Source organism: Salmo salar, chromosome ssa10 (assembly GCF_905237065.1).
Source record: "Salmo salar chromosome ssa10, Ssal_v3.1, whole genome shotgun sequence".
NCBI lineage: Eukaryota > Metazoa > Chordata > Actinopteri > Salmoniformes > Salmonidae > Salmo > Salmo salar.
In genome coordinates, this window is record NC_059451.1 from 108,580,528 (window position 1) to 108,602,575 (window position 22,048).

Genomic DNA, 22,048 nt, shown 5'->3' on the forward strand with positions numbered 1-22,048 from the left:
GTAATTTTCTCTGATGAATCCCCTTTCCGATTGTTTGGGGCATCCGGAAAAAAGCTTGTCCGGAGAAGACAAGGTGAGCGCTACCATCAGTCCTGTGTCATGCCAACAGTAAAGCATCCTGAGACCATTCATGTGTGGGGTTGCTTCTCAGCCAAGGGAGTGGGCTCACTCACAATTTTTCCTAAGAACACAGCCATGAATAAAGAATGGTACCAACACATCCTCCGAGAGCAACTTCTCCCAACCATCCAGGAACAGTTTGGTGACGAACAATGCCTTTTCCAGCATTGTGGAGCACCTTGCCATAAGGCAAAAGTGATAACTAAGTGGCTTAGGGAACAAAACATCGATATTTTGGGTCCATGGCCAGGAAACTCCCCTGACCTTAATCCCATTTGAGAACTTGTGGTCAATCCTCAAGCGGCGGGTGGACAAACAAAACCCCACAAATTCTGACAAACTCCAAGCATTGATTATGCAAGAATGGGCTGCCATCAGTCAGGATGTGGCCCAGAAGTTAATTGACAGCATGCCAGGGCGGATGGCAGAGGTCTTGAAAAAGAAGGGTCAACCCTGCAAATATTGACTCTTTGCATCAACTTCATGTAATTGTCAATAAAAGCCTTTAACACTTATGAAATGCTTGTAATTATACTTCAGTATTCCATAGTAACATCTGACAAAAATATCTAAAGACACTGAAGCAGCAGACTGTGAAAATTAATATTTGTGTCATTCTCAACTTTTGGCCACGACTGTGTGTTCACTGTGCGAGGAACAGGCCGTGGAAGCTTTATTGCTGGCAAAAGTGTCCATAAGCAGAGGTAATTAAACTGTTCAGTTTTTTTTCTCTCTTCCTCTCTGCCTGTCTTGTTGTACATGGAACCTGTCTCACTTGCATTAATTAAAAAACCCTTAAGATGTCAGCTGCTTATTTTAAGATTTACACATAAACACAGATTGGTTCTTTTGTGCATTCCAGATTCAGCAGGTGGGGGACCTGCTTTATCAGGGGGATAATCTGGAAACACTGACAATGGGGTCATTGTTCCTGACATCCCACTGCCTACTGAGAATCTTGCTGTGCTGCAACGTCAAGTGAACTCCACCACTGACTCCTCATCTTTTGGTCAGCACATATGCATGCTCTTCGATTAGTAGTTAGTATAGCTACTAGTATAGTATTAGTAGTTAGTTAGATTATAGTTAGTCTCCAGCCTTTTTAGGTGCAGTCCTCCCACACTATGTAGGATAATGGCAAACATTTGTATTTTTGGAGGAGGGTGAAAGGATAGCAAGCCCAGCTGTCAGAAGTGAGAGAGTAGGCTATTCTGGCTAGAGCAGGTTTTTGCCTTAGCACTACACAGTTGATTCAAATGATCAAGTCATCACCAAGCTTCAAGTGGTATTCATTTGTGACGCTATCTTTTATGTCATCCTGCTATTGTCACATGCTACACATGTATCTATCCAATGCTATCATGATTTGTTATAAGGGATATTATACAGGAAGTATTATTAAAGCAATGCTTGACATTGAAATACAGATTGAGATCTAGTAGTCCCAGAGTTAATGATCCAAGGTCAGTTTTGCATTTCACCTCCTGATGATTATGATGACTGACCGTGTTAGCATGATTAAGCTGTTTTTTATTCTCTGTCCGTCTCATCTGCAGGTATGTTTTGATGTGAGAGAGGAAGCACTCCTGTTATTGCTACCTCACCCGCTTTTAAGATTATCTTCAGGCCGACTGGGAGCCCAAGGCTGGTTAGGAGACACCGCAAGAGACACTATATAATTGTGATGAACTAGGAGAATATTAGGGTAGCACTGTAATTCAATAATCATATGCTGTCTTCCCCCTCCTCTGTTTTACCTCTTTCCTTTTCTGTCTTCTACACATCTCTCCCCACCTCTTTCTGACACCATATGTGCATTGAAGTACAGATTGAACTTGTATTTATAATATTACAATTATACTATTTATAATGCATGTATTTATAACACCTGGATAGTGAACTTTCAATAAAGCGTTTCACATTCTCCACTGGTTGAAATTATCTCATTGGAATAATACACCTATCCTGTGTCCTCAGATTAATGCAGATGAAGGGAGTTGGATATGCATAGGTGTATATATGAATTACAAATCAGCCTTTACTTAAATCATGTTTCTAGTCTATTGCATAGTTACAATGTGTAATCATTGATGTCCAGGAGCAGGAGTGGTAAACACTGTTCAAGTGTATAATTGTAATACATTCAGCATCATTCAAAGAATAGTTTGATACACTTAGTATTGGACGTGACTGAAAAAGAACGTCTCAGATTCATACCTGAACCACACCTTTATTTACCAAGGAAGAGTACATGATCAGTGAATATATTCAATGTACAGGCTACAATGTGGGGATCTCATGCGTGGTAATAACTACAGTACATGTATATAGGACTTGCATCCTTGGCACAATAAAGTTATTATATTCTACTCAATCCATAGGCTTCATTAATGCCATACCGACTTGAAGTCGAATTCTGTCATACTGTTCAGGTCTGTGCCCAAACAATTTGAGCTTCTACTTTTAAAAATCCTCCTTTCCAGAAATAAGTCTCATCATTGCCGCTTGTTATAGACCCCCCCCTCAGCCCCCAGCTGTGCCCTGGACACCATATGTGAATTGATTGCCCCCCCCCCATCTATCTTCAGAGTTCGTACTGTTAGGTGACCTAAACTGGGATATGCTTAACACCCCGGCCGTCCTACAATCTAAGCCAGATGCCCTCAATCTCACACAAATGATCAAGGAACCTACCAGGTACAACCCTAAATCCATAACCATGGGCACCCTCATAGATATCCTGACCAACTTGTCCTCTAAATACACTACTGCTGTCTTCAACCAGGATCTCAGCGATCACTGCCTCATTACTTGCCTCCGTAATGGGTCCGCGGTCAAACGACCAAGCCTCATCACTGTCAAACGCTCCCTAAAACACTTCAGCGAGCAGGCCTTTCTAATCAACCTGGCCTGCTTTTTCAAACAGAAATTTGCATCTTGTAACACTAACTCCAAAAAGTTTTGGGACACTCTAAAGTCTATGGAGAATAAGAGCACCTCCTCCCAGCTGCCCACTGCACTAAGGCTAGGAAACACTGTCACCACCGATAAATCTACGATAATTGATCATTTCAATAAGCATTTTTCTACTGCTGGCCATGCTTTCCACCTGGCTACCCCTACCCCGGCCAACAGCTATGCACCCCCTGCAGCAACTTGCCCAAGCCCCCCCGGCTTCTCCTTCACCCAAATCCAGACAGCTGATGTTCTGAAAGAGCTGCAAAATCTGGATCCCTACAAATCATCTGGACTAGACAGTCTGGACCCACTCTTTCTAAAATTATCCGCCAAAATTGTTGCAACCCCTATTACTAGCCTGTTCAACCTCTCTTTCGTATTGTCTGAGATCCCCAAAGATTGGAAAGCTGCCGCGGTCATCCCCCTCTTCAAAGGGGGAGGCACTCTAGACCTAAACTGTTATAGACCTACAGTTGAAGTCGGAAGTTTACATACACTTAGGTTGGAGTCATTAAAACTTGTTTTCAACCACTCCACAAATTTCTTAACAAACTGTAGTTTGTTAGTTGGTTAGGACATCTACTTTGTGCATGACACAAGTCATTTTTCCAACAATTGTTTACAGACAGATTATTTCACTTATAATTCACTGTATCACAATTCCAGTGGGTCAGAAGTTTACATACACCAAGTTGACTGTGCCTTTTAAACAGCTTGGAAAATTCCAGAAAATTGTCATGGCTTTAGAAGCTTCTGATAGGCTAATTGACATCATTTGAATCAATTGGAGGTGTACCTGTGGATGTATTTCAAGGCCTACCTTCAAACGCAGTGCCTCTTCACTTGACATTATAGGAAAATCAAAAGAAATCAGCCAAGACCTCAGAAAAAAATTGTAGACCTCCACAAGTCTGGTTCATCCTTGGGAGCAATTTCCAAATGCCTGAAGGTACCACGTTCATCTGTACAAACAATAGTATGCAAGTATAAACACCATGGGACCACGCAGCTGTCATACCGCTCAGGAAGGAGACGCATTCTGTATCCTAGAGATGAACGTACTTTGGTGCGAAAAGTTCAAATCAATCCCAGAACAACAGCAAAGGACCTTGTGAAGATGCTGGAGGAAACAGGTACAAAAGTATCTATATCCACAGTAAAATGAGTCCTATATCGACATAACCTGAAAGGCCGCTCAGCAAGGAAGAAGCCACTGCTCCAAAGCCGCCATAAAAAAGCCAGACTACGGTTTGCAACTGCACATGGGGACAAAGATTGTACTTTTTGGAGAAATGTCCTCTGGTCTGATGAAACAAAAATAGAACTGTTTGGCCATAATGACCATCATTATGTTTGGAGGAAAAAGGGGGAGGCTTGCAAGCCGAAGAACACCATCCCAACCGTGAAGCACGGGGGTGGCAGCATCATGTTGTGGTGCACTTCACAAAATAGATGGCATCATGAGGGAGGAAAATTATGTGGAGATATTGAAGCAACATCTCAAGACATCGGTCAGGAAGTTAAAGCTTGGTCGCAAATGAGTCCTGCCCTCAATCCTATAGAAAATGTGTAGGCAGAACTGAAAAAGTGTGTGCGAGCAAGGAGGCCTACACACCTGACTCCATTACACCAGTTCTGTCAGGAGGAATGGGCCAAAATTCACCCAACTTACTGTGGGAAGCTTGTGGAAGGCTACCCGAAACGTTTGACCCAAGTTAAACAATTTAAAGGCAATGCTACCAACTACTAATTGAGTGTATGTAAACTTCTGACCCACTGGGAATGTGATGAAAGAAATTAAAGCTGAAATGGAATGATTTATCTACTATTACTCTGACATTTCACATTCATAAAATAAAGGTGTGATCCTAACTGACCTAAGACAGGGTATTTTTACGAGGATTTTTCAGGAATTGTGAAAAACTGAGTTTAAATGCATTTGGCTGAGGTGTATGTAAACTTCCGACTTCAACTGTATATCCATCCTGCCCTGCCTTTCTAAAGTCTTCAAAAGCCATGTTAACAAACAGATCACTGATCATTTCGAATCCCACTGTACCTTCTCCACTATGCAATCTGGTTTCCGAGCTGGTCATGTTTGCAGCTCAGCCACGCTCAAGGTCCTAAACGATATCATAATTGCCATTGATAAAAGACAGTATTGTGCAGCCGTCTTCATCGACCTGGCCAAGGCTTTCGACTCTGTCAATCACTGCGTTCTTATCGGCAGACTCAATAGCCTTGGTTTCTCAAATGACTGCCTTGCCTGGTTCACCAACTACTTCTCAGACAGAGTTTAGTGTGTCAAATTGGAGGGCCTGTTGTGCGGACCTCTGGCAGTCTTTATGGGGATGCCACAGGGTTCAATTCTCGAGCCGACTCTTTTCTCTGTATATATCAATGATGTTGCTCTTGCTGCTGGTGATTCTCTGATCCACCTCCACGCAGACGACACCATTCTGTATACATCTGGCCCTTCTTTGGACACTGTGTTAACAAACCTCCAAACGAGCTTCAATGCCATACAACACTCCTTCCGAGGCCTCAAACTGCTTTTAAATGCTAGTAAAACTAAATGCATGCTCTTCAACCGATTGCCGCCCGCACCTGCCCACCCGACTAGCATCACTACTTTGGATGGTTCTGACTTAGAATATGTGGACAACTACAAATACCTAGGTGTCTGGTTAGACTGTAAACTCTCCTTCCAGACTCACATTAAGCATCTCCAATCCAAAATTAAATCTAGAATCGGCTTCCTCTTCACTCATGCTGCCAAACATACCCTCATAAAACTGAATATCCTGTCGATCCTTGACTTCGGTGATGTCATTTACAAAATAGCCTCCAACACTCTACTCAGCAAATTGGATGCAGTCTATGACAGTGCCATCCGTTTTGTCACCAAAGCCCCATATACTATCCACCACTGCGACCTGTATGCTCTCGTTGGCTGGTCTTTGCTAGGTAAAGCCCCACCTTATCTAAGCTTACTGGTCACCATAGCAACACCCACCAACACACTCCAACAGGTATATTTCACTGGTGATCCCAACAGCCAACACCTCCTTTGGCTTCCTTTCCTTCCAGTTCTCTGCTGCCAATGACTGGAACAAATTGCAAAAATCTCTGAAGCTGGAGACGTATATCTCCCTCTCTAACTTTAAGCATCAGCTGTCAGAGCAGCTTACCAATCACTGCACCTGTACACAGCCCATCTGTAAATAGCACACCCAACTACCTCATCCCCATATTATTATTAGTTTTTGCTCTTTTTTCACCCCAGTATCTCTTCTTGCACATCATCATCTGCACATCTATCACTCCAGTGTTAAATGAAAAATGTTAATTATTTCGCCTCTATGGCCTATTTATTGCCTTACCTCCCTAATCTTACTGCATTTGCACACACTGTACATGTACTTTTTTTCTATTGTGTTATTGACTGTACGTTTGTTTATGTGTAACTCTGTGTTGTTGTTTTTGTCGCACTGCTTTGCTTTATCTTGGCCAGGTCTCAGTTGTAAATGCGAACTTGTTCTCAACTGGCCTACCTGGTAAATAATGGTAAAATAAATAATAAAAAAAACAACAACTATGATAGCTGAGTTTCATAGGTTCTGAACTAATTTTCATACCAAAAGTTTTAGGGTCCATACACAGATTGGCTACATACTGTAGCTAGCTACACATCCATAGGCATATAGTTATTTTTATCCTCCACTACACAATAAGCAAATAAATAGTTAGCTAGCTATGTTACTTCAGCTGTATTGCAGGACAAATATAAGCAAGGCAAGCTAACACAATTGTACATTCAATTTGCAGTAAATGCTTTAGCTAGCTAGATACTTTACATCCACTGTTTCACAAGACGACAGCCTGGTTTTCTGGTTTTCGCCAGAGTCCCTAAAACATTAAACAACACAAATGATATATTCATTCTCATGTCAAAACACTAGCTAGCTGGCTAATGTTAGACATTCAGCTAACTTGCTAAATAGCGATTTTTGTTAATTAACTTCATGACAAAATATGCACAAACATTTGTCTCTACATTTATTAACATTCCTCTCAATTGTACATTTTTTGCTTGACTTGTTATGATGTTATAACTACTTACATTTGCTTCCACCGTAATGTTTTGTCAGCCACCTTTGCTGAAGAATGTCACCAGGGACAGGTGGCTCGTGTCAAATTCATCATTGGAACCACTCGATATGATTGGTCATATAAATACCTTGGGACCCAAATGCATAATGAGTGCTCTAACTCCCCCTTGTGGTGGTCTGGAGGAACGAAGCCGTGCCGCTGGGTATCTCTAAGTCTCACGGTGTAAGCTCGCAACTTTTAAAGGAGGAACCACTGTAGGCCTATTTTATGAAAATGTTCCCTTTCAAGCTAAGCGGTTATCGAAAAGGAGAGAGCTGGAAAGATTTTTCAAATACATTGAGTTATTACCATTCTCAATTGATGTAAAAACTGAATTTGTTTGCTTGCAGTTTGAGGTGAAGAAAACATTACTTTGAGAAGCTCCACAGCTCATTAGTGGTTGTGTGTTAAGTCAATCCGAAATGTTACCGACCTGCTCGATTCGGTCTTATGTAACAAAAGGGTGTTTTTTAGCATTGGATAAAACTAGACTTGGAGTAAGACAATTGAATATTATACACTACAGTTGAAGAAAAATGGGAAAGTAATTCTGCTTTGAAAATTGATTAACTTGTAACCTCACTTTTGAGAAAATGGCACTTGAATGTTTTGATACACATACTGGAGAGCTCATTTGGCCCATTTGGCATTGTTCACACCCTGTTAAGCCTCAGCCCCACCTTTTTCTTTAAGGATTCACATGTGAGGCCATGTACTAAACTGTGAGTAAAACAACAGGCTGCATGACATCAGCAGCCTCCAATAAATCCATCCGTTAAAAATGAATTTTGTATATTTATTTCAATCTAGCAACTAAAAGCTACTTTCTAAACAATGTTTTGGTTCATTTCTAGCTTGTTAGCTAGCTACCTAATGTTAACTTAGCTGGCTAGCCAGTTAAAATAATCGCCATAACATAGATGACAACGTTGTCGTGACTTTACTTTCATTAATCTGAAGATTTATGTATCTAAACAGTCTATATATGTTTAATTGTTACCGATTTTAAATTCATCATGTAACAATTAACTCATTAGGATCTGGGACACCACGAGAGCGGTTCTTTAAAGAGTTACCATCTCCCAAATTAAACTCTAAAGGTCTACCTATTACATCCATAAACAGTCAACTTATTAATCATAACCTCGTATCATGTCATCATTCTGAACAGTTGTAAACCTCCTTGCATCTGCAAAAACCTGAGCCTCACTTGTGATTCAGTACTACACAAATTGGTTTAATTTATTTACTTGCTAACTAAATGGTTACACAGGATAAACATACACACTTAATACATAAGAATCAGGTCCCTAGCGGACTGACAACAATATGGCTGCTTGTTACGAAAGACATAGTGAGAGAGAGAGAGGGACAGAGACACTTAACGTTGGTACATTTAGAAACTACTCACTTATACTTTCCACACGAACCGCCGTCCACTTGGAGTCAGAAATCATGAATGCATTTATGTGAAAATGCCTTGGTTCGCTTTGTATCTCTCTGAGCGGGTCCTCCTTGGAATTGCCGTTTTTGCGGCACGCTTGTAAGGCTCTGATTGTCCAAAATGGTTCCTCTGTTGTTCTCCTCTGCAGTCTTCCGATATCCTGTGACTTGTCGTGTAGTTATAGTTTATTCAACTTCCATTCGCTCTGGAAGATGCTTCTGTGAAGATAGGCCAGCCCTGTCGATGGTTCCCAGTGGGGTGATGAGAGTAGCGGAATACAATGGTTTGAAAAGAGTAGTAGAATGGTCCCACTTAAATTCGCTTTTCTAGATACTTTACTTAAGACAGCTAATCAGCCGTACCAGTGATTGTCCGGGAGGTAACTTTATCGTCTCTACCTCATGTTGAGATTGAGTTCAAACCACTTTAAACGTAAGCTGCAGCTCTACGTCTCTCTGATCTGATATGTTAATTATTAACCCATTTTATACAGTTCGTTCAAAAGGGGCGGTTCTGTCAGGTTGACACGCTCTCTGACCTCACTCAAGGGGGGCGGTGACTACTTACTGTGCACAGTTATAGAAACAATTTCCTCTTACAGTTTCTAAAATCACATCCCTCTCTTAACAAAAACACTTTAATAATTTTTCATATAGCATGCACAACGCAGAGGATGGAAACTTCGTACATGTACGTATACTTGTCAAGTTACAGTATTTCCTTTAACATTTTTTAATGACATTACAAAATAACAACCAAAACGGCATTTGTGTTATTTTAGGTCACCTCTGACCATTCCCCACGCCAGGAAAAGTATTTTTAAAACAAAGCACATTCCTTGTGTGAATTTGGAGAGGGATGTCTGAATGTTCTGTCCTTGATTTACAACAGGGTGTGAGGTGTTAACCCGCACCAGTTCCTTCCCCCCTTCTGTGGGTGAGGGGGGGTCTGGTTGAAGTTATTTATTGCAAAGCTGATCTGACCTATTTGGATCCTCACAGGACAGTCATGACAACTTTAGCTAATTTTTATTAATTATTACACAAATTTCAGCTTTTAATTTTACATTTATTTGTAAATATTTCTTAAAACATAATTCTACTTTGACATTAGGGGGTATTGTGTGTAGGCTGTAACAACAAAATGCGGAAAAAGTCAAGGGGTGGGATTACTTTCTGAAGGCACTATCTGTCTGAGTAGTGTTCTGTATCAACAGCAGCGTATCATCCACCCGACGACTAGAGATAAGACTAGAGTTGTTAAAAAAAATATATATCACAGGCTTGTTTAAATTCTTGTGTTGTAACAAGGTAAACTGGGTATTAGTGATTTAAATGTGATGTTGTGTAGAGCAGTCTTCTTTCTACTACTCTAGGCTGTTTCAATTGTCTTTACTGGATCTTTGCAGAGTGCTCAACTCTGCTCTCTAGACCTCTTGTAGTAGATTGTGCCTATGAGAAACCCGTCTCAGCAAGGTTTAAGTAAAGCTTTTGAGCTCGGCAGCCATCTTAATGGCAGTGTGTGGATTAGAAAGGATAAAAGTTGCTTACAACATTGGAGTGGCTGAATTCCTAAGATGTGTTGGCTTCTGTAAGTGATAGCTATAGGCTTAGAAAGTGAACTGTTAAGATGGTAAGGGGAGTTTTTGCCTCTACAAACTGGGGTGGTTTTGACCGTGTAACTGCTAGTGACAATACGAGTATTGCGATACTCGTTAGTATCGTGGCAAGGAAACAAAGCGGATTTAACTTCTTTAGGAAACGAACATCATTATGTTGTCATCCAGAGTCACATTATTTATTTTCCAAGCTATAGACTACTATCTTACTTACAACAGGTTTTTAAAGGACTGAAGAGTTAGGTCTGCGTCGTGTTTTTATTTTTGATATGGTCACAGCCTTAGTAATTTCTGAAATTCAATCACGCTAGTAAGGATCTTCAGTGACTAGGCTAACGATGATGTAATCCTTCCACAGGTGGCATCGTTTAGGAAGGTTGGAGCACACAGACAAAATGGTGACCATTCCTGAGTACTATGAGGGGAAGAATGTGCTGATCACAGGGGCCACAGGCTTTATGGGAAAAGTCCTACTGGAGAAGCTGATGCGGTCCTGCCCTGGAGTCAAGGCTGTGTACGTCCTTGTCCGGCACAAAGCGGGCCACGGTCCCCTGGCCCGCATCGCAGACATGATCAACTGCAAGGTGAGAAGAGCTGGAGAAGGGGAAAGGTCTAATGGGGTAGCCAAAGAGGAATGTTCTAGGGGGGTAGCCAAAACTCTGTAGGCTGTGTGGGGTGATGCGTCATAAGTTCTTGACTGCTTGTTACGGAAACTTCGTAGTTCCACAGCCCACACTCCATACGGTCTTTACAATTGGGCCATGGAAGACCACAATGTAGGCAAGCCTAAGTCTTACTAATGGAATTGCTTTCTTGGAGTGCTTTCGAACCAAAACGCATCCCTCCACCTACAAATTGATTTCATAAAAGAAAAACCTTGAGAAGGCTCATTTTAGCTTATTGGCTGTGAAAGTGGCATGAAGGAGTATTACAACTCTAGTACAACTGTATTTGTTTTTCAGCTTTTTGACAGGTTACGAGATGAGCAGCCAGACTTTGCTAAGAAGATAGTGGCTGTGAACAGTGACCTCACCCTGCCAGAACTGGACCTGAGCAAAGTGGACCAGGAAACGCTTGCTGACTGCATCAACATAGTCTTCCACTGTGCTGCAACCATCCGATTCAATGAGCCTCTAAAGTGAGCCATTGTTTCTCTCCTGATACTGCTCCACAGAACGTTGTTTCACTTCTGCTCCCAGAACCTTGCTGGACAGTGCTGCAATTTCAGATTTATCTACAGTGATCTTGGCTCTTCACTCACACTTGCTTCTCCTGCAGGGAAATTACTCTCACATTTTTACTAACCCTCCGGACGTACCTACCTATTGCTTAGGCTTTAATAAATATAAATATATATATATACATAACACACACACACACACACACAGTTGAAGTCAGAAGTTTACATACACTTAGGTTGGAGTCATTCCATTTGAGTTCTGTTATACTCACAGACACCATTCAAACAGTTTTAGAAAATTTAGGGTGTTTTCTATCCATATGTAATAAGTATATGCATATTCTAGTTACTGGGTAGGAGTGGTAACCAGATTAAATCGGGTATGTTTTTTATCCAGCCGTGTCAATACTGCCCCCTAGCCCTAACAGGTTAAAACTTGTTTTTCAACCACTCCACAAATTTCTTGTTACCCTGTTAGGGCTAGGAGGCAGTCTTGACACGGCCGGATAAAAAACGTACCCGATTTAATCTGGTTACTACTCCTGCCCAGTAACTAGAATATGCATATAATTATTGGCTTTGGATAGAAAACACCCTAAAGTTTCTAAAACTGTTTGAATGGTGTCTGTGAGTATAACAGAACTCAAATGGAATGGCCAAAACCTGAGAAGATTCCATGCAGGAAGTGGCCTGTCTGAGAAGTTGTGTTTCATCTTGGCTCTTTTTATTGAAGACTGAGGATCTTTGCTCTAACGTGACACTTCCTACGGCTCCCATAGGCTCTCAGAGCCCGGGAAAAAGCTGAACGATATCGAGGCAGCCTCTGGCTGAAACACATTATCGCTTTTGGCAAGTGGCCGATCAGAGTACTATGGGCTTAGGCGCGTGCCCGAGTCGACCGAATGCTTTATTTTCTTTCGTCTGTTTACCTAAACGCAGATTCCCGGTCGGAATATTATCGCTTTTTTAATGAGAAAAATGGCATAAAAATTGATTTTAAACAGCGGTTGACATGCTTCGAAGTACGGTAATGGAATATTTAGAATTGTTTTGTCACGAATTGCGCCATACTCGTCACCCTTATTTACCCTTTCGGATAGTGTCTTGAACGCACGAACAAAACGCCGCTGTTTGGATATAACTATGGATTATTTTGAACCAAACCAACATTTGTTATTGAAGTAGAAGTCCTGGGAGTGCATTCTGACGAAGACAGCAAAGGTAATAACATTTTTCTTATAGTAAATCTGACTTTGGTGAGTGCTACATTTGCTGGGTGTCTAAATAGCTAGCCCTGTGATGCCGGGCTATCTACTGAGAATATTGCAAAATGTGCTTTCACCGAAAAGCTATTTTAAAATCGGACATATCGAGTGCATAGAGGAGTTCTGTATCTATAGTTCTTAAAATAATTGTTATGCTTTTTGTGAACGTTTATCGTGAGTAATTTAGTAAATTCACTGGCAGTGTTCGGTGGGAATGCTAGTCACATGCTAATGTAAAAAGCTGTTTTTTGATATAAATATGAACTTGATTGAACAAAACATGCATGTATTGTATAACATAATGTCCTAGGGTTGTCATCTGATGAAGATCATCAAAGGTTAGTGCTGCATTTAGCTGTGGTTTGGGTATATGTGACATTATATGCTAGCTTGAAAAATGGGTGTCTGATTATTTCTGGCTGGGTACTCTGCTGACATAATCTAATGTTTTGCTTTCGTTGTAAAGCCTTTTTGAAATCGGACAGTGTGGTTAGATTAACCTCTTACATCTAGACGTTCCGCTAGCGGAACACCTGCTCCATTATCCAATGATGGGCGTGGCGCGAAATACAAACTCCTCTAAAATACAAAAACTTCAATTTTTCAAACATATGACTATTTCACAGCATTTTAAAGATAAGACTCTCCTTTATCTAACCACACTGTCCGATTTCAAAAAGGCTTTACAACGAAAGCAAAACATTAGATTCAATCGGTCTTCCAAATGGTCAATAACCCCAAGCATACTTCTAAAGTTGTGGCAAAATGGCTTAAGGACAACAAAGTCAAGGTATTGGAGTGGTCATCACAAAGCCCTGACCTCAATCCTATAGAAAATTTGTGGGCAGAACTGAAAAAGCGTGTGCGAGCAAGGAAGCCTACAAACCTGACTCAGTTACACCAGCTCTGTCAGGAGGAATGGGCCAAAATTCACCCAACGTATTGTGGGAAGCTTGTGGAAGGCTACCCGAAACGTTGGACCCAAGTTAAACATTTTAAAGGCAATGCTACCAACTACTAATTGAGTGTATGTAAACTTCTGACCCACTGGGAATGTGATGAAAGAAATAAAAGCTGAAAAAAATAATTCTCTATACTATTATTCTGACTTTTCACATTCTTAAAATAAAATGGTGATCCTAACTGACCTAAGACAGGGACATTTTTACTAGGATTAAAAGTCAGGAATTGTGAAAAACTGAGTTTAAATATATTTGGCTAAGGTGTATGTAAACTTCTGACTTCTGCTGTATATACACACACACACAGTGCATTCAGAAAGTATTTACCCCTTGACTTGTTCCACATTTTGTTACTTTAGACTTGATTAACTAAAGTTGATTAAGTTCATTGTATTCCTCATCAATCTACACACAATACCACATAATTGCAAATTTATTAAAAAAAACTTTATTTACATAAGTATTCAGTCCTTTTGCTATGAGACTGGAAGTTGAGCTCAGGTGCATCCTGTTTCCATTGGTCATCCTTGCGATGTTTCTATAAATTGATTGGAGTCCACCTGTGGTAAATTCAATTGATTGGGCATGATTTGGAAAGGCACACACCTGTCTATATAAGCTCCCACGGTTGACAGTGCATGTCAGTGCAACAACCAAGCCATAAGGTCAAAGGAATTGTCCGCAGAGCTCCGAGACAGGATTGTCTCGAGGCACAGATCTGGGGAAGGCTACCAAAACATTTCTGCAGCATTGAAGGTCCCCAAGAACACAGTGGCCTCCATCATTCTTAAATGGAAGAAGTTTGGAACCACCAAAACTCTTCCTAGAGCTGGCCGCCTGGCCAAACTGAGCAACTGTGGGAGAAGGGCATTGGTCAGGGAGGTGACCAAGACCCCGATGGTCACTCTGACAGAGCTCCAGAGTTCCTCTGTGGAGATGGGAAAAGCTTCCAGAAGGACAGCCATCTCTGCAGCACTCCACCAATCAGGCCTTTATGGTAGAGTGGCCAGACGGAAGCCACTCCTCAGTAAAAGGCACATGACAGCCCATTTGGAGTTTGCCAAAAGGCACCAAAAGACTCTCAGACCAGGGAAAACAAGATTCTCTGGTCTGATGAAATGAACATTGAACTCTTTGGCCTGAATCCCAAGTGTCACATCTGGAGGAAACCTGTCACCATCCCTACGGTGCAGCATGGTGGTGGCAGCATCATGCTGTGGGGATATTTTTCAGCGACAGGGACTGGGAGACTTGTCAAGATCAAGGGACAGATGAACGGAGCAAAGTACAGAGATCCTTGATGAAAACCTGCTCCGGAGCACTCAGGACCTCAGACTGGGGTGAAGGTTTACCTTCCAACAGGACAACGACACTAAGCACACAGCCAAGACAACACAGGAGAGGCTTCGGGACAAGTCTCTGAATGTCCTTGAGTGGCCCAGCCAGAGCCCGGACTTCAAATCAAACTTTATTTGTCACATGCACCGAATACAGGAAGTGTAGACTTTACCGTGAAATGCTTACTTACAAGCCCTTAACCAACAGTGCAGTTCAAGAAGAGTTAAGAATATATTTACCAAGTAGACTAAAATAAAAACTAATAATAACAACACAATAAGAATAACGGGGCTATATACAGGGGGCACCGGTACAGAGTCAGTGTGCGGGGCCTTGAACCCAATCTAACATCTCTGGAGAGACCTGAAAAAAGCTGTGCAGCAACACTCCCCATCCAACCTGACAGAGCTTGAGAGGATCTACAGAGAAGAATGGGAGAAACTCCCCAAATACAGGTGTGCCAAGCTTGTAGCATCATACCCAAGAAGACTCAAGGCTGTAATCGCTGCCAAAGGTTCTTCAACAAAGTACTGAGTACATTTCTGTAATGATGTTTTGTGACATTTTCTTTCTTCTCCTTCTTTCAGAGATGCTATGCTGCTGAATGTTCTAGCCACCCAGAAGATGGTGGCTCTTGCCCACAAAATGAAGCACTTGGAGGTTTTCCTCCATGTGTCCACAGCCTACGCCAACTGTGACCGGACACTCATTGAGGAAGTGGTTTACCCACCTCCTGTTGACTACAAGAAGCTCATCGACAGCCTAGAGTGAGTAAAGTTCTTTGCCGATTGTTAGAAACGGAAGCCAAGAGATTATAGTAATTTACAGCTTGGCATGTTTGACTGAGATGAAATGGAAATCATAGATAAGTAGATTTTCATCCTGTGGATTAGTTTGTAGTGGCTAATGCATAAGCTTGGTAGCTATCCCTTGTGGGTCTCTCAATATCTCACTGCATGGACTGAAACTGTGCCAAAACAGGGACGGTCTCTGATTTAAACTTCATGGAGTTTGGTTACTGATTGAGTGGCACTCACTCATTTGTGTTAGGGCAATTGGAACTGTTAAAAGGACATTTGCTTTCCTCTAAATGTTAGGTGGGGCCTCTGACTGCTCTTGCAGGTGGTGCATGGTCACCAGTTGTGTGAAAGTCAGTGTTATGTTTATGTAGGAATTTTTCCATCCCTAAGTACTACAGTAGGCATTTGCTAATTTCTTCAGAGACATACAAGTATGTGTGTGGGGAAAGGGAATTTCAGAGACTTATTTGGTTTGTGGTCTTGGGAATATATATTTTGTATTTGAGCAATATGGCAGATAATGGACCTTTTTATTGTGGCTCTGTCTTCAATGTGTTTTCATGTTGGTTAGATGGATGGATGAGAAGCTGGTCTCAGCGATGACCCCAGGGCTGATTGGAAAAAGGCCCAACACGTACACCTACACCAAGGCCATGGCTGAGTACCTGGTCCAGCAGGAGTGTGGAAACCTCAACGTGGCAATAATCAGGCCTTCTATAGTTGGGGCCAGTTGGAAAGAGCCGTTCCCAGTGAGTCTTCCCATGTACTGAGCCGGCTGTCTTCTAAGCGGTAGCTATACTGTAGCTGACCGTGGTCAATTCTGTATACTGTTCATAACATGTTTTTTCACTCTTAGGGCTGGATTGATAATTTCAATGGACCTAGTGGAATATTCATTGCAGTAAGTACCTTAAAAAATATGTTCTCAGTATTTTTATATATTTTTTATTTCACCTGTATTTAACCGAGTAGGCTAGTTGAGAACAAGTTCTCATTTACAACTGCAACCTGGCCAAAATTAAGCAAAGCAGTTCGACACATACAACAACACAGTTACACATGGAATAAACACACATACAGTCAATAATACAGTAGAAAAAGTCTATATACAGTGTGTACAAATGAGGTAGGATAAGGGAAGTAAGGCAGTAAATAGGCCATGGTGGTGAAGTAATTACAATATAGCAATTAAACACTGAAATGGTAGATGTGCGGAAGATGAATGTGCAAGTAGAGATACTGGAGTGCAATATGTAAAATGCTCAGATCGCAATAATGCGATCATGACCATTTCAAAGGCTGCTGATTTATAACCTGAGAAACCACATTCCCATCACCTGGTAATGAACCTAGCACTTCTCTGCCCTGTATAGGCAGGAAAGGGGATCCTGCGCACCATGAGAGCGTCCAACAACGCGGTGGCTGACCTGGTACCTGTGGACGTGGTCATCAATACCACACTGGCTGCTGCCTGGTACTCAGGCTCCCAGAGACACACCAGGTCAGTCTCACACACACTGCAGCTGTCATCTGTAGAGCTGGATGAATAATGTGATTGTGAAATGCAAATATTATTTCAGGTTTCTATGGCAGGCATTCTATTTTGTTCCCCTTTATCCCCGCAGGCCTAAGAGCATATTGGTGTACAATTGCACGACAGGCAGCATCAACCCGTTCCACTGGGGTGAAGTTGGTATGAAACGCTCCTCATATCTTATCCAAATACACTCTGACTGGATTTGTTCTTGGATGCTCCCAACAAAGCAGAATGATAAATAATGATTATCAGTCATACTCTTGAGGACCCACTCTTATCACTGTAGTGAATGTGAGAAGGTTTTGGTTTACTAACACCCTCATTGGAGTGTTAGTCACCTCCCTGTAAATGACCTCTCCTGGATTTGTGTCCAGTGTACAGTTTAGTCATTTAGCACACGCTCTTATCCAGAGCGACTTACAGTAGTGAGTGCGTACATTTTCATACTTTCTTGTACTGGTCCCGCATAGTAATCAAACCCACAACCCTGGCGTTTCAAGCGCCATGTTCTACCAACTGAGCCACATGGGATCCTGTGTACATAGTCTCTGAATGCTAGCCATCTGAGAAAGATCAACAGCAGGCTTAAAGGCAATAGGTAAACTATATAACATGACTGGTATTCTTGAATAAAAATGGAAAACTGTTCCAGTCTTAGTACAATATTTGTTTAGTGCATTAAAGATGGATGACATTTTCATAGTGGCAGTTGTATAGTTCCCTTTAAGCTGTTAACCTGTTGGGTTTGTTGTAGTAAATGTCAATATATTTGTTACTCATTTACCATAGATTTTTTTATGCTTTTAAAATATTTCAGGTGAAATCACTTTGTTGTTAACATTGCATTTCTGCATTCATTAGGCTTACTTTGAAGTCTATATTTGCGCCGTTGTTTTGTAATACCCCTAGTCTCCTTCAATAACTTGTACGGTTAAAAATAATAATTGTTAAAAGCACTTCAAAGGTATTTTGTCTAAACCAAACATCTGTTGCCGCTTGTCGTACGCTTGCTGCTTAACTCTTTCTTTCCACTTTGGAGAAATTAGTGGTTGTGCCAACATTACCCCTGTTGAACCCCCTACCTTTTGTCTCTTAGAGTACCATGTTATATCCACTTTCAAGAGGAACCCCCTCGAGCAGGCCTTCAGACGGCCCAATGTAAATCTCACAACCAATCACCTTATCAATCAGTACTGGATCGCTGTAAGCCACAAGGCACCAGCCTTCCTTTATGATCTCTGCCTCAGGATGACGGGAAGAGAGCCCAGGTAAATGACACCCCACTCGGTCACACTCCATCTCCCTCCGCATTCTCGCTCAATGTAGCCCAATGTACTGAACCTGTTCCAGCGATGTCATGCTTCTGTCCAATGTCTTGGGGGGGGTAAGGGTGCATAAGCCACCCATATACCTTTTTAGAGCTGGGTTCTGCACTCTTAGCCCTCTGTGTTACCTCAACGTGTCCTGGCATTGAATTGCCTTCCTCCTGTGATGTCGTATTCTCTCTGCAGAGTACTGTATAAACATAACCTTCAAGACCAACCCCTTAGAGCAGGCTTTCAGGTGCCCAAATGTTAACCTGCGGTCCAACCTCTTTACCAATCAGTACTGGACCACAGTGAGTCACACTCTTCCCGCCCTGCTGTATGACGGGTATCTCAGGGCCACGGGTCAGAATCCCCGGTAAGGTCTACTACAGTGCCCTCTCAACCCCCTCTCCCCTCCACCACTGGGTGCTGGTTGTGTGGCGTGGTTGGTGGGGCGGAAGCAACGCCCGAACGTTTGCTCAACTTTGTCATCGGACTCGGCTGGCTGCTGACAGGCTACCGTGTCATCATGACAAGCATGGGTTCCTGTCTAAAGCATGCATCAGGAACGTTTTATTTTTGTAATTTATTTTTGTCACAGTTTTTGTTTGACCCTTTTTGCCTGGTACTGCATTTGTCATTTTTTAATGGCTCTGCTCAGATGTGGAATTTATCCAGTCGCTTTTGCTTTGTGGAATTAACCCCCCCCCCTTTTTTTTGTTGTGATCTTTTTGTTTTTCTGAGCTGTGCCATTAAGTCTTCTGAAGTAACCTGGGAGTGATCTGCTCATCCTCGTCCTCCTCCACTCTTCAAGCTTATCTTTAAAATTGAGAGGCACCAGGGAACTAGTTTTGATTAATACCAGGTACCAAACACCTGTCCTTTATTCATTGGCCCATCAACACTTCTATTCTTGGTAGCCCTATTCCTGGGCTTAATGAAGCACATTGTGGGACAAATGTAATGCGCTGGCAGTAATTTACGATCTCACAAGCCAATGGAAACACTAAATTTATCAGTGAGTCATTGGATAGACTTACTCACAATCCCCACCTGTTGTTTAATTTAGCACCAAGGCCATGGTTCAGTCTAACCAAGTGTTTGGTACCTGACGCATACAGTATTGCTCCCCACAAGTTGATCGTAAACCAGAAACATTTCAGCAATGATAAACATTTGGTAACACTTCTCAATTAGAAAATCATTTGACAATTTGTCTGTCTGAAATTCATTTGGTTTAGTATACAACACATTCTAAGGGTGATGTTACCTTACCGGAAAAGTTACCTTTTACTTTTTAAATGGTTCACCATGTATGTTGTCACCTTCCTCTTTGTTCACAATGTATCATGGAGGGACTGAGCTCTGACTACAAGCATGTTGGCTTTTGATGCAATTTGGCATGGCCATTAATCCTCTGAAGCAAGTTTGTTCATGGAACTTTAAACTTCGATTAGTAGATGCTTTCTTAATGACGACAATGTAATTAGTGCAATCAAGTTAAGCTTCTGTCAGTCAGACATGCTCAGATACCTTCCAGGATTGGACAAGCCCTCCATTCTTACTGTTCTGTGTTTAACATGTGTCAAGTCAATAATACTCATCCCAATTGAGACTGGTAGGCATTAGAAATTTCCCTATAATACTAGTATGCTTAGACTCTTATCAGTAATATATTATAGGTTGTGCTGGATTCATGCCGTTCTTTATTTAAAGATGCACTATGCAGAAATCGCTACCTGGTTGCTAACAATAGTTTGCCTAATTTCAGTTTGTGACAAAACAAGCAAGTATAGTGTAGAGAATCATTGTACCACTGTGAAATATATTTTCCATAACCAAAATATTGTATTTTCAGCTGGTTGAAGCTGGTGTACAAAACCGGAAGTAAGGTGCAAAAATTAAACTTAAGCACAGGAAGCATAGAAATAGTGCACATAGAACAGAACTAAATCTTCTTAGACTTGCTTTCAATGAAAATGACGGATCTATAACCCAAATTTCAATGTGAATTTGGTCAGATTGCCCAAAAAGATACACATTGCAGCTTTAAAGCTGTGAAAGTGTTCAGGGGTCAGATGTTTGAAAATCTGAAGCATTTTGACATACCCTTCAGTTTTATTCTGTTATCGATTTGTACAAATTGGTTCAAGGTCATATTTTCCTTGTACAAAAAGATCAATAAGTAATTTTTATCCCTTGTTCCATTTCGGCCATTGTCTGCTTAACAGTTAGCTGGAGTTAGTTTCAATTTCAGTCAAGGGGAGGATTTAGTATTTTTTTTATAATAATCTCATCCAGGGGAGGGTCATGTAAATTATGAAATTTCATTATTTCTCTGTTTTTTAGAATTAGAAGTTTGAGGCTATATCGATGTGTGCCTGATGCCACCCCTCATCTCTGATTCTCCACTGGGTGCGCATATCATTTGCGCCTATAGGCTATTTAGTGTTGCCTCAATCAACTGATCTATAGGTTACGAAATGCATGCTCGGAGAAGCACAGAGCAAAGTTATATTTCTAAGATAGCTGCTGGGAAGGTGTAAATCAAACTAGGCTGCATTACACACTGCAATGGATATTCCAACCCTGAGCCCCAGTCTGCTCTGCTCTTAATGATCAAAAACCTTTTTGTGTGCTGCTTAACCAATGGCTGTGCTGTGTAGGGCTACAGTGGCAGTTCAGGAGAGTCAAAAGTTACTTCCGAAAATCATTTTTGATTAGGCCTAGCCTAGTCAAACTACTCAGTTTGTGAAGGAGAGCGCGAAGGTGAGAAGGGGGACCGGAGGTCAAATTTGATAGCTTGCTACTACTATAATTGATTTGATGTAAAACTGTGTTTATTGCCCATTTATGTATTTATAAAGAGTTACTGAACTCATAATAAGACAGATTCAGGTAACTTACATTTTGGTGCTGAAAATTGAAGCAGCAGCCACGGACGGCACAGTCGATCTGAAATGGACAGCTCATGGTGCTGAAAGTAGTCAAATTCGAGTAGGCATAATTCATTTAAACAGTCTCCTTTTAGTTAGACTTTACTAACGAGGGCATTGTGTTAGAGCCTATTTCTTCCTATTTAAGAAATAAGGTGTAGGTCTACCTGTTTGACAGACGAAATTAGGCTATAGGCTGCTATATCCATAGATTTGTCGGTGAGTTCCTCCACCCACCATGCACTCTTTAAATAGCCTACCTCAGTGTCAGTGAAGGGCGGGTAAGGTAAAAACCAAGGTTTTAACTCGAATTGAGGTGGTTTGAGAGTATGCCATAGGCCTATCTTTTATTAAAGAAAATGGCAAAAAGCACACACCCTTGACGCTTAAGATTTTGAAGAAAATGAAACCGATCAAATTATTTAAAGTGA

General features: G+C 41.5%; 1 protein-coding gene across 2 annotated transcripts in view; it reads left to right on the plus strand.

The window, feature by feature from the left end:
* The window catches only part of LOC106561480 (fatty acyl-CoA reductase 1), a 39,650-nt gene that overhangs the window by 7,303 nt on the left and 10,299 nt on the right, over positions 1–22,048 (plus strand). For both annotated transcript variants that reach the window (XM_014125476.2, XM_045688376.1), the window contains exons 2-9: positions 10,651–10,876; positions 11,255–11,430; positions 15,625–15,804; positions 16,409–16,586; positions 16,694–16,738; positions 17,211–17,338; positions 17,463–17,530; positions 18,471–18,642. In XM_014125476.2, the coding sequence (XP_013980951.1) occupies positions 10,688–10,876; positions 11,255–11,430; positions 15,625–15,804; positions 16,409–16,586; positions 16,694–16,738; positions 17,211–17,338; positions 17,463–17,530; positions 18,471–18,642 (1,136 nt within the window). In that variant the 5' untranslated portion in view covers positions 10,651–10,687. The remainder of the gene's footprint in view (positions 1–10,650; positions 10,877–11,254; positions 11,431–15,624; positions 15,805–16,408; positions 16,587–16,693; positions 16,739–17,210; positions 17,339–17,462; positions 17,531–18,470; positions 18,643–22,048) is intronic.